Source organism: Carassius auratus, chromosome 14 (genome assembly GCF_003368295.1).
Source record: "Carassius auratus strain Wakin chromosome 14, ASM336829v1, whole genome shotgun sequence".
NCBI lineage: Eukaryota > Metazoa > Chordata > Actinopteri > Cypriniformes > Cyprinidae > Carassius > Carassius auratus.
This window is the reverse complement of record NC_039256.1, coordinates 4,521,787-4,536,182: the sequence shown is the minus strand read 5'-3', so window position 1 is coordinate 4,536,182 and position 14,396 is coordinate 4,521,787. Positions and strand designations below refer to the sequence as shown.

Sequence of the window (14,396 nt, the reverse complement as noted above, 5' to 3'; positions counted from 1 at the left end):
CCACTGCAGACCGTGGACGCATTTAAGTGTCGAAACAGCCACACCAGCGCCCCAACACTGCAACCAAAAAGCCTGTTTTTAGCAATCTTAGCATTGAAAGCAACTCCGACTTCATTCCTGCTTTACTGTCCCGAATGCACAATTGCAAACTCTCCATTGTTCCTGCGCAATTGGAAAGATGAGTTGTGAATGGCGTCTCTTGAACATAGAGCTTCTATACGTCGAGCCAAAGCCCAACCATTCTCACGGATCTCAAAACCATCTCATCTTCAACCTAGGACACTTGAAAATGCGGTTCGGCAGACCTGAAAAGGACCGGGCATTTGTCCCTGATTAGCACCATAGTAAGGGAGGACATTTTTGCTGTGAAAAGAAAGCTTATAGCTCATTATAAGCTAGCTGGATTAAGCTTGTTCCTTCATTGTTCCCAGAGAAGAAACCAAAGGTCTGTCACAGAGGGAGGTGCCTCACTCCTTTTGAGGCCTGTGTCTGCACACCTATCCAGAGTTTCCACTCTTTTAAAGATCCATAATAGCTTTTCTTTTCTCTGTGGTTGGTAGCTAGTGTAGTGGAAGAATCCTCTCTCATTAGACATAGCCTTTATTTGTCTGCCTGTAGGCTTTTGTAAGTCCGGTCACTGAATGCCGCGCCTCGCCTCCGTAGTCGTGCAACCTGTAAGAAATGAAACAAGTAGAGTGAGGTCAGAGAGAAAAGATGCACCAATTAGTTTAGATGTGTTTGAGGAGAGGATACAGGGTCTGTAGACAAGTCGCTTTGAAGTCTTCACAATCTTTTTTTTGTGTTTGTTCCACTCTTCCACTGGAGTGCCCTGCTATTTGGTATTGTTTTGTTCACTGCATGTTTGTCCCTTTAGAAATATGGTAATGATGCTTTTGCTTTGATCGTGAAGTAGAACTTGAAGACTCTTTGTAGCATCTTGTTACTATGCATTGCTATTCCTGTAAAGTACTTGTTTCAACTGTAATAGATGTGTTTCTGTGTGACAGAAATAATTATCATAATTGCCAAACATTTTCTAGTATAAATATGGTCATTAACTACATACTGCAATGAACTCCTCTTTGCATTGAACCCATTAATTCCTCTCACCTGGCACAAGGCATAGATGCTATATAAAATCTGTCATCTGTGCTCTTGGGCGTTCAGTTCTGCTGCAAGCGTAATAAGAGCCAATCACCTGAGCCATAAATGTCATGTGACTTACTCTGGAGCTGCAGGAAAATAAATTAATGACAATTCTTGAATGTCTAGCTCTGGCACACAGTGCCAAATCCCTCACTAGTAGGGCTGTCACTTTTTTTAGAAAAATCAAATTCAAACGGATATCGAATATCATGCAATGTATTCGAATATATTCAAATATCTATGTGCCCGCCCCCCGCAAAAAAAAAAAAAAAAAGAAACGAGAAAAAAAACCACCGTAGCATAATGGAGATTCAATTACAAATGTATTACCAGTGAGTCATAAACAGGACTATCTGGATAATTATTATTTTTTACTTAATGTTTGAAACAGCGGGTTATCAACTTAGAATATCATAGACTGTAAAAATTGCGCTACACATGGCATTTTAAAACCCGGATATTTTATTTATAGTTCGATTACAGATATTTCACTTCATGTTCGAATGCATATTCGAATATCAAATAAAAAGTGACAGCCCTACTCACTAGTGACTATCCTGAATTGACATGGAAAAATATAAAAATAAAAAGACCATTTCACACTTTAAAAAGCTTTCAAAAATAATTTTGGCTTGACGGGAACTTATTTGTAAGAAAGAAAATTTAGAATTTTCTGTTAAGCCCTGGTGTTTTGCAAATGGTTTACATCAGCATAGTTGAGATTATTTAAAGGTATAACACAATAGCTTGGTTTGGATGAATAGCATCTGCAAATAAAGTAAAAATAAATATAATTATAAGGATGGCAAGTAAAATGTATCAATACCAAAATTCAATAGATAAATTCTATGGTATGGGAGTCTACGGAAAAGGAGCTGTTATAAAGAAAAGACACAACCCACCCAGATTAATTATGCCTTATTAATTATTACCATCTGGTCAGTATTATAGGAAACCAAGTATATCAAAATATAAACAGATTTATACCTTAAATCTTTTGAACAGTTATGTGTTTGTGTGTTACACTTTATTGTAAGGTGTCCTGTTACACTGTAGTTCTACATTTAATTACCAAGTTATACACGTACTTATTATATGGTTAGGATTAGGGTTACTTGCGTGTAATTATGCATAATTTATATAATTTATAAATTATAATAGTAAGTACATGTAACGTGTAACAAGGGCGCCTTAAAGTGTTACCAGTTTGTGTAATGTTTGTAATATGTAGTATCATTATTGTATGTACAGTGAGACCAAAAACCAATTTTGAGCAAATCTGGATGATGAAGTTTAGTTAGAAAACTAACTAAAAAAGTTATGCTAAGCAGCCAAACCTTGAGCCTTTGGCTAAAATATTTAAATGGCATTAAGTACTTTTACTCTCATTGCAAATGTTGATACATCTTCAAAAATCTGTTTATAAGTCATATTTAAACATTTAAATCAATCAAAGCCGTCACTGAGGTCAGCAACCTGAAACTGATGCCTGAAGTATGTTTGATGGATGACCGTGATTAGTTTGGATGAATAGTAGTTTTTCACAGTTTTTTGTTTTGAGTCCATAACCAACACACCAACAATTTATGCAAAGGTTTCCTTAAATGTGTTAACAAAAAGAGACTTGTGTAGTTAAATTTACCATTCGTGGAATGAAGCCAGTGTCGCCAATATTTCCCCCTTTTTTTAAGGTGTGCTTTGATGTGGTCTTAAACCCTTCACTGTATTATGTTCTCTCTAAATGTGATGTGCTCTGGAACTCACAGTACAAGTATGCAAAAAGCTCAAGAAAGAGAGAGGATGGGTAGAAAAAAGGCTCTGGAGGGAGAAACTCAACAGTTTTGGCACCATATCTTTATCTGTCAACTCCTCCTGACAGCCTCAAAGGTGAGGAGGTGTTGCTGCAGTCTCACACTGAAAGTATGTGTTGAATGACAACATCAAGCAATACTATTTCTGGCATTTTGCAACAGCATTTTAAAGTTTGCACATTTACTTCAATTTATTTATTGAAGGCATAAATGGACTCACACAATTGATCTTGCTTTCCAAGAGGCTGCAAACACAAGTGCTTTATGAATTAGATGCAATGAAATAAGAGGATTGAGTGATTTACCCAATGCAATTCCAAAACTTTTTTGTACCTCGGTCCTGTCTAGCAAAGTATTATTACTAAGAGCAGATTTATCATTTTTTTCTGGAAACAGATAAAATAGTCTTGTACTTTTATTTTTTTCCTTGATTTATCAGTGAAATGCAGCTTGTTTCCAAACATCTTCTAGAGTGTGCGCAGTTTCCTGTTTACTTGATTTTAATTTAGCCGGCGAGTAACTGACGCTCCCACGCCTTGCTCCTTTAAGAGCCTTTTTTTTTCAGAAATAATTTGGGCAGAACCGAGGCCAGTTCAAAGTGCAGGGGAGGAGGTGTCGGTTTCAAAGAGAGCACCGCACGATCAATATGTGAGATATGTTAATTCGGTAAAGCTCCGTCTTGTCCTTGATGTTTGCTAGAGTTACAGGCAGGCAGCTGGGACGCCAATGGTGGACAGTGGAAGCGGGATCCTGTGCCAACCCCCTGCAAACGTACCACGAATCTTCTTCAGCGCCATCCATACAAACTTGTTTTCGTCTTGACAGCTCAGCATGGAGAGAAGCCATTAAGCTGCTTTCAACCTGGCACTGTGGAGAATGGATGCCAGCTTGCCCCTGTCATTTCAAAGGGATGTTTTATAGATGTGTTTTAGAGTTACACGGCCGTCTTCTAAAGTTTCTCAAGTACTTTTGTTCCCCCGCTAAATTAGTGTACAAACACCAGAGCTTTAGACTCAAGATGGGACGTCTTTCTCTTTCACAGCATGCCACAGTGAAGGCTTTCTTGTTGCTAAAAGCTTGTTCTGTAAGAAGTAGCACAATGAATGCTTCTTTGAATGGGCCGTGCTTTGGGCGTAGGGTTGTCTTAGCTAGTCCTCCCACAGCTCATGCCGTGACGATCCCACATAGTTTGAGATCAGCAGTCCATCCATGCCGATAGAAAGCTGGACATTTTTCAGCTTTCATATTTCGTGACATATAAATGAAGTGTGAACATGATATAAAGCAGACGCTGAATGCAGACACGAGGGGAATGTGCTGTCCAACTGGTGCGCCGTGCAAAGGCTGGCAAAGAGTAAATCAGTTACTACAAATAAGTTCTAAATCTTCACAATCAATTTTTAAGGGGTGATGGGAATTGGCGCAAGCACCTTTTTGAACTTTGTGTGCTCTCCCACCCCACAACACAGACTGTAAGGCAGGTTTCTCTTTATTCTATCACAGGTGGCCGCAATTACCACTGAGCCCACCAATCGTATGCCATCAAAAACCTCTGTTGTTACAAGCCGCTCTAGAGCTCTGCACACATTTAGAGTTTGAACAAAGATGTACATCTTGACACACACAAATGGGAGCCTTCAGTTTGCTCTTGACATTGTGAGGCAATCATGGGAATGGGGCTGTATTTGGGGTCCGGGCCCTTTAATGTGGAAAGTTTGGAAGATTTGTTAGTTCAGACCCAAACATTCTTTTGTGATCCACATTTGAACTGTTGATGTTTCTTTCATAGTGTTCTACTTCAGTGTTTGTACAACCCTGATGCTTTAAATGTATAGAATCACGTATGATGCCAAAGTACACTGGACAGTGTATGAACTGCTCATGACAGTTCCACAGTTTACCTTTTAAACGTGTAATTACTGCAGTAATTAAGCCTCAATTATATACTTGTTATTTTAGGAAATTTGTACTTGGCTAGAGTATTTGAAACAGGAGACGTAAGTTACATTTTCAAAAAAAAAAAAAAAAACTTTTGTTTTTGAAGTAGAAAATGTAGATTTCAAAGGCAGTTCAAATTTCTTTCCTCAATATCTCTCTCTCTTTCTCTCTCTCTCTCTCTCCCTCTCTCTCTCTCTCTACACAAACGCAATTTTGTAACAACACTGTTTCCACAGCAAGCAAGAAGGTTTTAAGAAACAGAGATTGTTTTGATATTGTTATTTCTATAAATGTAATACCACATATTGCCCAGGTAGGACACTAGCCAGGTCTTCCTTGACTTTTTCCTTTTGTAATGTGAATTCAGCTGGTATTCATAAAAGCCCTGAGGGTCGACACAGTCTCAGCCAGAGTCTTCACTCTTCTTTCTGCTCTGCTCCGGTAATCCTTAAAAGAGAAACGGAAACACTTAATGCAGGGTCAGTCCTCAGCTCCAGGAAAGAAGGCCTCTCTAAATCTGCCTGGGTCTCCGCAGCTGAAGAACGGATTCAGGAGTGGGATTGTTAGGGATTGTGCCAAAGCAGGAATGACTGTAGGTGATCAGGCTGACTCATTATGAGCTTGTTATGGAGCAGATCAATGCTGGAGCCGCTGGAGCAAACTGGTGAATGATCTCAACAGTCCTTTTACCTACTGGAAACACTCCGATATGCTGTTATATATATATATATATATATATATATATATATATATATATATATATATATATATATATATATATATATATATATATATATATATAAATATATGTGTGTGTGTGTGTGTGTGTGTGTATATATATATTATATATACATCATAGAATAGCTAAATGTGACCAATAAATTTAAATGATAATTTGTTTTTAGAGGTCAAATAAAAAAAATGTAATTTGTGTAAATTTATATAAAGGCCTGCTCCATAATGTCAGCTTCTGAATATATATATATATATATAAGCGTTGTCAAATGATTAATCACATCCAAAATAAAAGTTCTTGTTTACACAATATATGTGTGTATACTGTACATATTTATTATGTATATATAAATACAAATAAATGCATGTATATATTTAAGAGAAATATGTTTATGAATATTAAATATATTTAAATGTAATATAAAATATAAGAATATTAATGTATAAATGTATATACACAGAAATATTTTCAAAATATATACTGTGTGTATTTATATATACCTAATAAATATACACCATACGCGTACATGTATTGTGTCATTTACATGATTAATCGTGATTTAAGTGATTGACAGCAGTGAGTGTAGACTGATGTAGAAAAAAAGTAATTTAAAACAGTGTAACATAAGGCTGCAACATAACAATGAGAAAAAAATGAAGGGGGTTAAATACTTTCGCAAGACACTGTATATATATATATATATATAGGATGTTCACAACTCATTTTACAGCACTTACATATTTCCAAGTAGAACAGGATTGCAAAGACATTCAAAATAAACCATTGTTTGTGTATTAAAAAAGTAAATAGTAATTTCATTTTAATTTCATGTTGACTTTAAGTGTTGTTGTGTAAACGTTTCAGCCATCATACAGCCATCTACGTTCATGGTGACAGAATTCAAAAGGTTGACTCATGTAAAAATAGAGACATTTGGGCCAGGTCACAGTTTTTCGTATTGTGAAACATCCACTAGCATAGTTCTTCTATTTCCCAAGTATGCAGTGGCCAAAAGATACATTGGTGCGATCAAACATAAATATGCTCGGCAGGCAGTTAATCTGTCAACTTCTTAGTGTTATTCATTCTCGGGTTAGTCTGTAGTCAGTAATGTAGTAACGTCTCTGCTGTGACCACGGCCCATAAATTTTCACAGTTTAGAGCTGGCTGTTAATATAGAGCTGTGTAGCAGCAGAGTTGGTAATGGTTTCCATAAGCCAGTGCTGGAATTCAGTAAATCAAAGCCAAGGTAACAGCTATCAGCTAGAGCCCTATATTGTCTCTCCTGTTAAGGTTTCACTCACGAGGATTGTCTCCAAACCATCTCCAGTTTCATGGCTGACTTCACCATAGATGTAAAGGATGACAGCCTAATTAGCATGTTGTGTTCAGAAACACTGTTTTGCTTTGAGCGAAGGTGGTTGCTTTGCTTCCAGAACAACATGAGGTAATTGTTCAACTTCATCGATGTAACCATTCTGACAGCACTGGAGGTCGTAAGCAGAACATTCAAGTGCAATAAATCTTGGACACCAGAGGGTTTTTGCTGCCCCTGACGGACGTGGCACAGCCAAGTTGGACGTTTCATTCTTAGCGAGGGACCAGTGGCCTTAGCCAAAATCTACAGAAAATCCCAGCCTTGCCAGGGAGCAAAAGAGGGTACCTGGTCCACAACCTCACCAATGAACATTACAAGAAGAAGACCACAAAACTGGTGAAAACCCAGTGGAACAGAAACTCTGTGCTCAGATTTCCTATGGAAAAAAGCATGTTTTCTACTGCCGTCTCCACTGCAGACATGAAAGAAAACATACTGAAGGGTTATGCAAACATCTCAGTCATATTGAGCTTGTTCGAAATTATGAACATACCTAGATGTGTGAAATGCAGCACGCTGTGGTGTCACTTCATCTTAATGAAAGGGAAACAGGAGTTTGTTTGTTTTAGAAACCCGACAACCCAAGATTTGTTGACTTTCCATGAATCATGCTCAGTTTTTCCTCACACACCTTTATAGCCAGTTTGAAGTCTTGAAGTAGGTGTGCATGTTTTATGAGCTCACAGAGTGCTATATATGTTAAGAAAGTTCTGGAGGGTTTTTTTTTTGCCTGAAAGCTACATTTATAAATGAAGTTAAAATGAAAAACCTAGGTGTAGTTCTAAAACCGCTGTTAAGGTGCCAATGAAAATGCACGCTTGATGGTTGCAATGAGCGTGAGCCTGACACGAACAAAAGAGCTATGTGTAGAGTGACCATAACTTGAGGGGCTCAATGAAGGGTATGAGCCATAGTAATTAAGCTGTTAGCCCAGCAATGAGCTGTTTTCCTTTGCCCGAACTGGAACCTCTCCTGCAGGAGTGTTAAACTGTGTACATTCTCGGATCAAACCTCCCCGCCGACAGCTTCAAAGGGCTGTCAGGCCTGAAAATGCCAGTCATGTGGTGAACGGATGAGCAGGGGCTGTAACTAGAGCAGAAGGGCCACAGATTTCCAGCCATGGTTTTCACTCTTCACCACACGTGACTTCAGATGTTTGCCTTTACAAATATTAATGAGATTTTCATTATCATGTCTTCTCAGATTAGAAGGTTTGGTATTTCACAATAAATGCTGGGTTGTGAGTGAAGATCTTTGTGAATTCCATCAAATGCACAAATGAAACATAAACCAAGAATCCTTTTGGCTTTTCTAAATTTTCAAAGATCTTAATTTTTTGTTTCCTCAGATATGATGTAACATCTTCTGCTTTTGTACCTGTTCATTTAAAAGGCTTTTATTTCCTGTTAGTTAATGCATGTAAACTGTGTGTTAGTCACTTTTAGCCCTAAAACATACTCTTTGAATTTGATCATGAATTCTGCAAGATGATGTATCTTGAAATGTCAGCAGTGAAAATAATCTTTTTGGCTTGTATCAACAAGCTAGTAAACTTGAACAAGAACACATCCGGATTACTCTCAATCCCTAAAATGCAGTGTTGGTATTTAAAAGCTCTCAGCTACAGTATCATGTTTTGCTTACTAGTCAGCTGACCAAGAGACAGATGTTCATTTCGGTTTAGGTGGTGAAGGATTGCAGTGATTTGGCCGGAGAATTATAGTAACGCTATTGAACAATCTCAGAGTTGATTCTCATTTTTTTTTTTTGGTTGTTTTGATATGTAAATACTCCATTCTCCCTCTATCGTTCTGTCTCTAGATGACTCCAGTGCTGGGAGGGTAGGTGCCAGACCAGCTGGTGAAACCGAGTACTCGACTGACCTGACGGGAAAACTGGGTAAGGTGCTACAGTCCTCTGATCCCCTTTGATCTCCTTCATTCCTGGTATTTATAATTGCTGCCCAGAAAGTCACTGAAAATATGCGCTGCAGCTGCCAAGATGTTTCATAAGCTGCTTTTCATGAAATGCAACTATTAGTTTTACATTGCATTAGAATTTAAAGAGCGGGAAAAAATAGAACTGTAGAACTTAAATGTAGCATAGCGGTGCTGCCGTTTTGTTGTAGTACAGTAGCGATGGTTTTTGTTGTGGCAAAGCAATGCTGCAATTTTGTTGTAGTATTGTAGCAGTGACATCTTTTGTAGTGTAGTTTTAAAATTTGTTGCAGCACAGCAGTACTGCTTTTTTGTTTGTAATATAGTAGCGATGACATCAATTGAAGCATAGCAGTGCTGCTGTTCTGTTGTAGTATAGTAACAATGAAATTTTGTGCAGTAGTAATGAGATCTAGTTGTAGCAAAGCATCGCTGCTGTTTTGTTGTAACATATTAGTATATTACAGTACTCAAAGCACCATGGTCTTACAAAATATGACAGCATGGTGTTTGCTGGATGAGTGTTGGTGCTCTACATTTGATGTGTGGCCTGATGGATAAACATGTGGCCAGTGGAAACTGAGCCTGTCACAGAGGGTTTGGACAACACGTACAGTTGGTCACCCCTTTATTTTCCCATCAATCCCCGTCTCCAAACCTGCACACATGTGTCTGAATCTTCCCAGATACTGACAGGTAGCCCTGTGGTCTGGGATTGGAAGGTCCCCACAATATTTCCTGTTGCTCATTACTCCCTGGAGTCACACACTCCTACCTCTGGAGCCCAGTGTTTGCTTTGGTAATTACGTTTGACAAGCCAAAGAGCAGGCTATTTATGTGAAGTGTGAGGGGGGAAGCATTCCATTCGCTTCTGACAGCTGCCATCTGATTTGATATCGGAGCAGCGCTAAACTCAGCGGTGTTTAAAGAGGGCCTGACCTGCTTGTTTTTGTACTGTGTTGCATAGCAGTTATGATGGCTGCTAGTGGGAGTTGCTTAGTTCACTATTGTATTTGCTTTTGGGGTGTTTGTTCAGAGTCTGCTGTGAGCTGTAACAGTCAGCAGGGAACTATAGAATGAAACTGCAGAGGAGCTGCTGTTTGCTTTGTCTGATTGCATTCATGGTGTTTTGCTTTGCTCAGTAAATTTGCCCACACAAGAACTTCATGTCCGCTCTTTTATGCTTTATTTTCTTTGTAATGTTAGTGGTGTTGTGTAAATTCTTATGATGAATCAGTCTTTCTGCTTTTATTTATTTAAGTAGTAGGCATGATCATTTTATTTTTTATTTAGTTTCGGACTTAGAAATTAAAACTAAATTGGACAAATGTCATAGAACTGTTATTCCACTAATAAACTAATATTAATTAATGTTTTACACCAAAATCAAAATATTTTTTTTTTTACATTTTTAAAGGACTTCGGGTGTGTGTTCCCAATGTGTGTGTGTGTGCACTTTGGATGGGTTAAATGCAGAGCAAGAGTTCTGAGTATTGCCCCAAATTCTCATAATTGTGATGTCAAGTCAAGTCACCTTTATAAAGTGAAAGTGAAGTGAAGTGACATTCAGCCAAGTATGGTGACCCATACTCAGAATTTGTGCTCTGCATTTAACCCATCCGAAATGCACACACACAGAGCAGTGAACACACACACACACACACACACACACACACTGTGAGCACACACCCGGAGCAGTGGGCAGCCATTTATGCTGCGGCGCCCGCGGAGCAGTTGGGGGTTCAATGCCTTGCTCAAGGGCACCTAAGTCGTGGTATTGAAGGTGGAGAGAGAGCTGTTCAAGCACTCCCCCCACCCACAATTCCGTCCGGCCCGAGACTAGAACCCACAACCCTTCGATTGGGAGTCCAACCCTCTAACCATTAGGCCACGACTTCCCCACCGGTGCCATAGAATGCATTGATAGAATATTTTAAATTGTTTTCTGATATCCTCAGAGTATGTATGCAAAGTTTTATCTCAAAATGCCCCACAGATAGTTTTTTATAACTTCTTGAAATTGCCACATTTAGGGTATGAGCCAAGGGTTGCTTTTCATGTCTGCAGGAGGGTTTTGTTGCGATAACCTGGCAACCCTGCTTCCTTTTCAGAAAAGTGTGGAGCTTCAAGAGCATATACCGGTGTCACTGTGACTGTTTTACTGATCTCACACATTACTTCCAAAAGCAATTTTTAACTACCACATTCCTATTCATGATCATTCTGGTAGCACGTGAAGGCAGGATAAGTGAAAACAGTCAGAGACAATGGTAGCTTTAGCAACATTAGCCTTACAGAGAGCCAAAAAACTATTTTGGAAAACAAAATATTATGCGTGATGCTTACTTTGTCTGTAGTCTGGATGTTTGCGCACAAAGGTTTGGTATCGATCCCTCTTTCAGAAGCAATCTTTCCACAACTCCAGCGCTAAACTGACCCTTGTTTGTGAGGCAGTCCGGTGTAAAATGTTAGCACAAAGTATAGGACTTTTCCGGGGAGGGGTTTCGGGACTTTTCCTTCGAGAATGAAAGATAACCACTATGTTCACAGCAGTTTATGGAGACTCCTATGTTCATTAGTGCATCCCAACACACAACACTTTTAATAGCTCAATGGCACTGACATTGTCTCCAAGCAGCTACAGCAAGAGAACAGTAATGGCAGACCGCAGCTTCTCACTCAGGGCTGTGTATATGCTAATAGAGTAGAGAGCGTCATAAATGGCCGGGACTTTCACCGGCTATAGTCTGGATCTGCTTGTGTAGAGAGACTATTTATGATTTTTGGAATTATAAAACAATGAGTGAGTGGGTTTTTACCATTATAGGCTGGTTGTTTTTACACACTGTGGCCACACAACAGTTCAAACACCTTATAAAAGTGATTTTTGCATTCTATGGCACCATTAAAGTAGGCTTTAAACCTGAGAATACTGTTCCAATCAGATTTTAAGTTACTGTATTTCAAAAAACTAAAGTGCTGTCTAACCTTTTGTCTTTCTTTGTAGTGCGGCCCCGCTTCACACAGCCAGCCAAAATGAGAAAGCGTGTGATCGCCCGGCCAGTGGGGAGCTCAGTAAGGCTCAAGTGCACCGCTAGCGGCAACCCCAGACCTGACATCGTCTGGCTGAAAGACAGCAGGCCTCTGACGCCCGAGGAGGTGGGCGAAGGCCGAAAGAAGAAGTGGACTCTCAGTCTGAAGAATCTTACACCTGAGCACAGCGGCAAGTACACGTGTCATGTGTCCAACCGTGCTGGGGAGATCAACGCCACCTATAAAGTGGAAGTCATCCGTGAGTCATCCCCCTCAACTCTTTGATGTTGTCCTGGAATGTGATGGAGCTTTTAATGATTCACTTATATAGTGTATACTGAAAGAATGAACATGCAGCAACAGTTTAACAACAGTTTAACATTATTTCTCTCGTTGCTGAAGGCTCTTCAAGGGGGATTAACAGCTGTCTGGCATGCTGTCAGAGTTTAGGACCCAATCATTCCTAACAAATAACGTTAGCATTCTTTATTAGCAGCACTAACACACTGCAGCATCAGCCAAACTGTCTCAATCAGTAAATGGCTTATTATTTTATATCCATGATAAGGAATTGTTTCATTTAATTCTATATATATGTGTGTGTGTGTGTGTGTGTATGTTTACACACACACACACACACATATTATACAATTTATTTCAACCAAATTATTTTGCAGCTTCTGGTTTTTATTGCTGCTTCAAATTAATTTGCTGCATTTGCTTACTTTACAACCATATCCTAACAGGGAGAGGTTAATTAATCTTGCTTTCTGTAGAGTCATATGTGATTTTTGTTTCCATACTCAAAATAGCCTAAAACTATCTTAGGACACAAAATAGAAAAACAATCTGTGCATTATAGACCCGTAATTGTGTTAAATACTGATTAGAAAATAAAATTGTCCTTATTTCATTACAGAGCGCACAAATTCCAAGCCCATCTTGACAGGAACTCATCCAGTAAACACTACAGTAGACTACGGTGGCACCACATCTTTCCAGTGTAAAGTACGCAGTGACGTCAAGCCGGTTATCCAGTGGCTAAAGAGGGTCGAACCAGGAGGTGAGAGCAAATACAACTCCACCATTGAGGTCGGAGACCATCGCTTCGTTGTGTTGCCCACGGGTGATGTGTGGTCACGACCAGACGGCTCCTATTTGAACAAGCTACTTATCACTCGAGCCAAGGAGGAGGACGCTGGCATGTACATCTGCCTTGGGGCCAATACCATGGGCTACAGCTTCCGCAGTGCCTTCCTTACTGTTCTTCCTGGTCAGTATTATTCTCTGTGATGTAGCATTTTAATGTTTCCTTGAAGTTCACTTATAATAGGCTTTTTAGTCAAGGTTTCTTGTTCCAAAACAATCATCATTTCTCATGCTGTAGCAATGGCTAAAAGCATGAACAAACATGCACTATGAATAACGTATTTGAAGTAATGTTTTTTTTAATGTTTTTGGTTTTTATGTTTTGAAAGAAATCTCAAAACCAATGCTGCATTTATGTTTTATAGATATATAAATGTGCAATATTGATACAATTTAAGATAACTGTTTTCGGTCCCACTTTATATTAAGTGGCCTTAACTACTATGTACTTACATAAAAAAATAAGTACAATGTACTTATCGTGTCATATTGTATTGTAAAACACTTTTGCTGCTATTGAGGTGGGACAGGGGTAAGGTTAGGGAGAGGGTTGGAGGTATGGGTAAGTTTAAGGGTGGATTAAGGTGTAAAGTATGGGTCAACAGTGTAATTATAAATGTAATTACAGAAATTAAATACAGATGTAATAACATGTAGTTTTTTTTTAAATATAAGTACAATGTAAAAACATGTATGTACACAATAAGTACATTGTACTAAATTATTAATTAAAATTTAAGTACTTAGTAGTTAAGGCCACTTAATATAAAGTGGGTCCCTGTATTCTCTTTAAATATAGTTATAAGTATAATTTATTCCTGTGATGCAAATCTGAATTTTCACAGCTGTTACTCCAGTCTTCAGTGTCACATGGTCCTTACAGAAATCATTCAGATGCTGACTTGGTGCTCAGGAAGCATGCATTATTATTACACTTTTGAACAGTTGTGTAAATATATACTGTATATAAAGGTAAGACAGATTTATGTTAGGGCTAAAAAATACAAAAATGATAAATTAGTGCCTATAATTACTGATTTAATGGAGGTGTTACTATCAGTATCATATTGGTGATACTGGCATTAATTTTGTTAGGCTAAAAGACAATTAATATTGTATTTTATTTTATATTAGCAATAATATAGTACACTCTTAAAAATGCTGTTTTCAGCGTTTTTTAGAGTGTAGTTTGATATGTATGAATATTATTATTAATAATATTATTCAATATATTTTTCCTTATTTTGTTTAATATTTATTTGATCGAA

At 38.4% G+C, this 14,396-nt stretch overlaps 1 protein-coding gene across 2 annotated transcripts in view; it reads left to right on the top strand.

The window, feature by feature from the left end:
* fgfrl1a (fibroblast growth factor receptor like 1a) overlaps window positions 1-14,396 on the top strand; it is a 59,572-nt gene that overhangs the window by 42,999 nt on the left and 2,177 nt on the right. For both annotated transcript variants that reach the window (XM_026279648.1, XM_026279649.1), the window contains exons 4-6: window positions 8,831-8,908; window positions 11,954-12,238; window positions 12,899-13,252. In XM_026279648.1, the coding sequence (XP_026135433.1) occupies window positions 8,831-8,908; window positions 11,954-12,238; window positions 12,899-13,252 (717 nt within the window). The remainder of the gene's footprint in view (window positions 1-8,830; window positions 8,909-11,953; window positions 12,239-12,898; window positions 13,253-14,396) is intronic.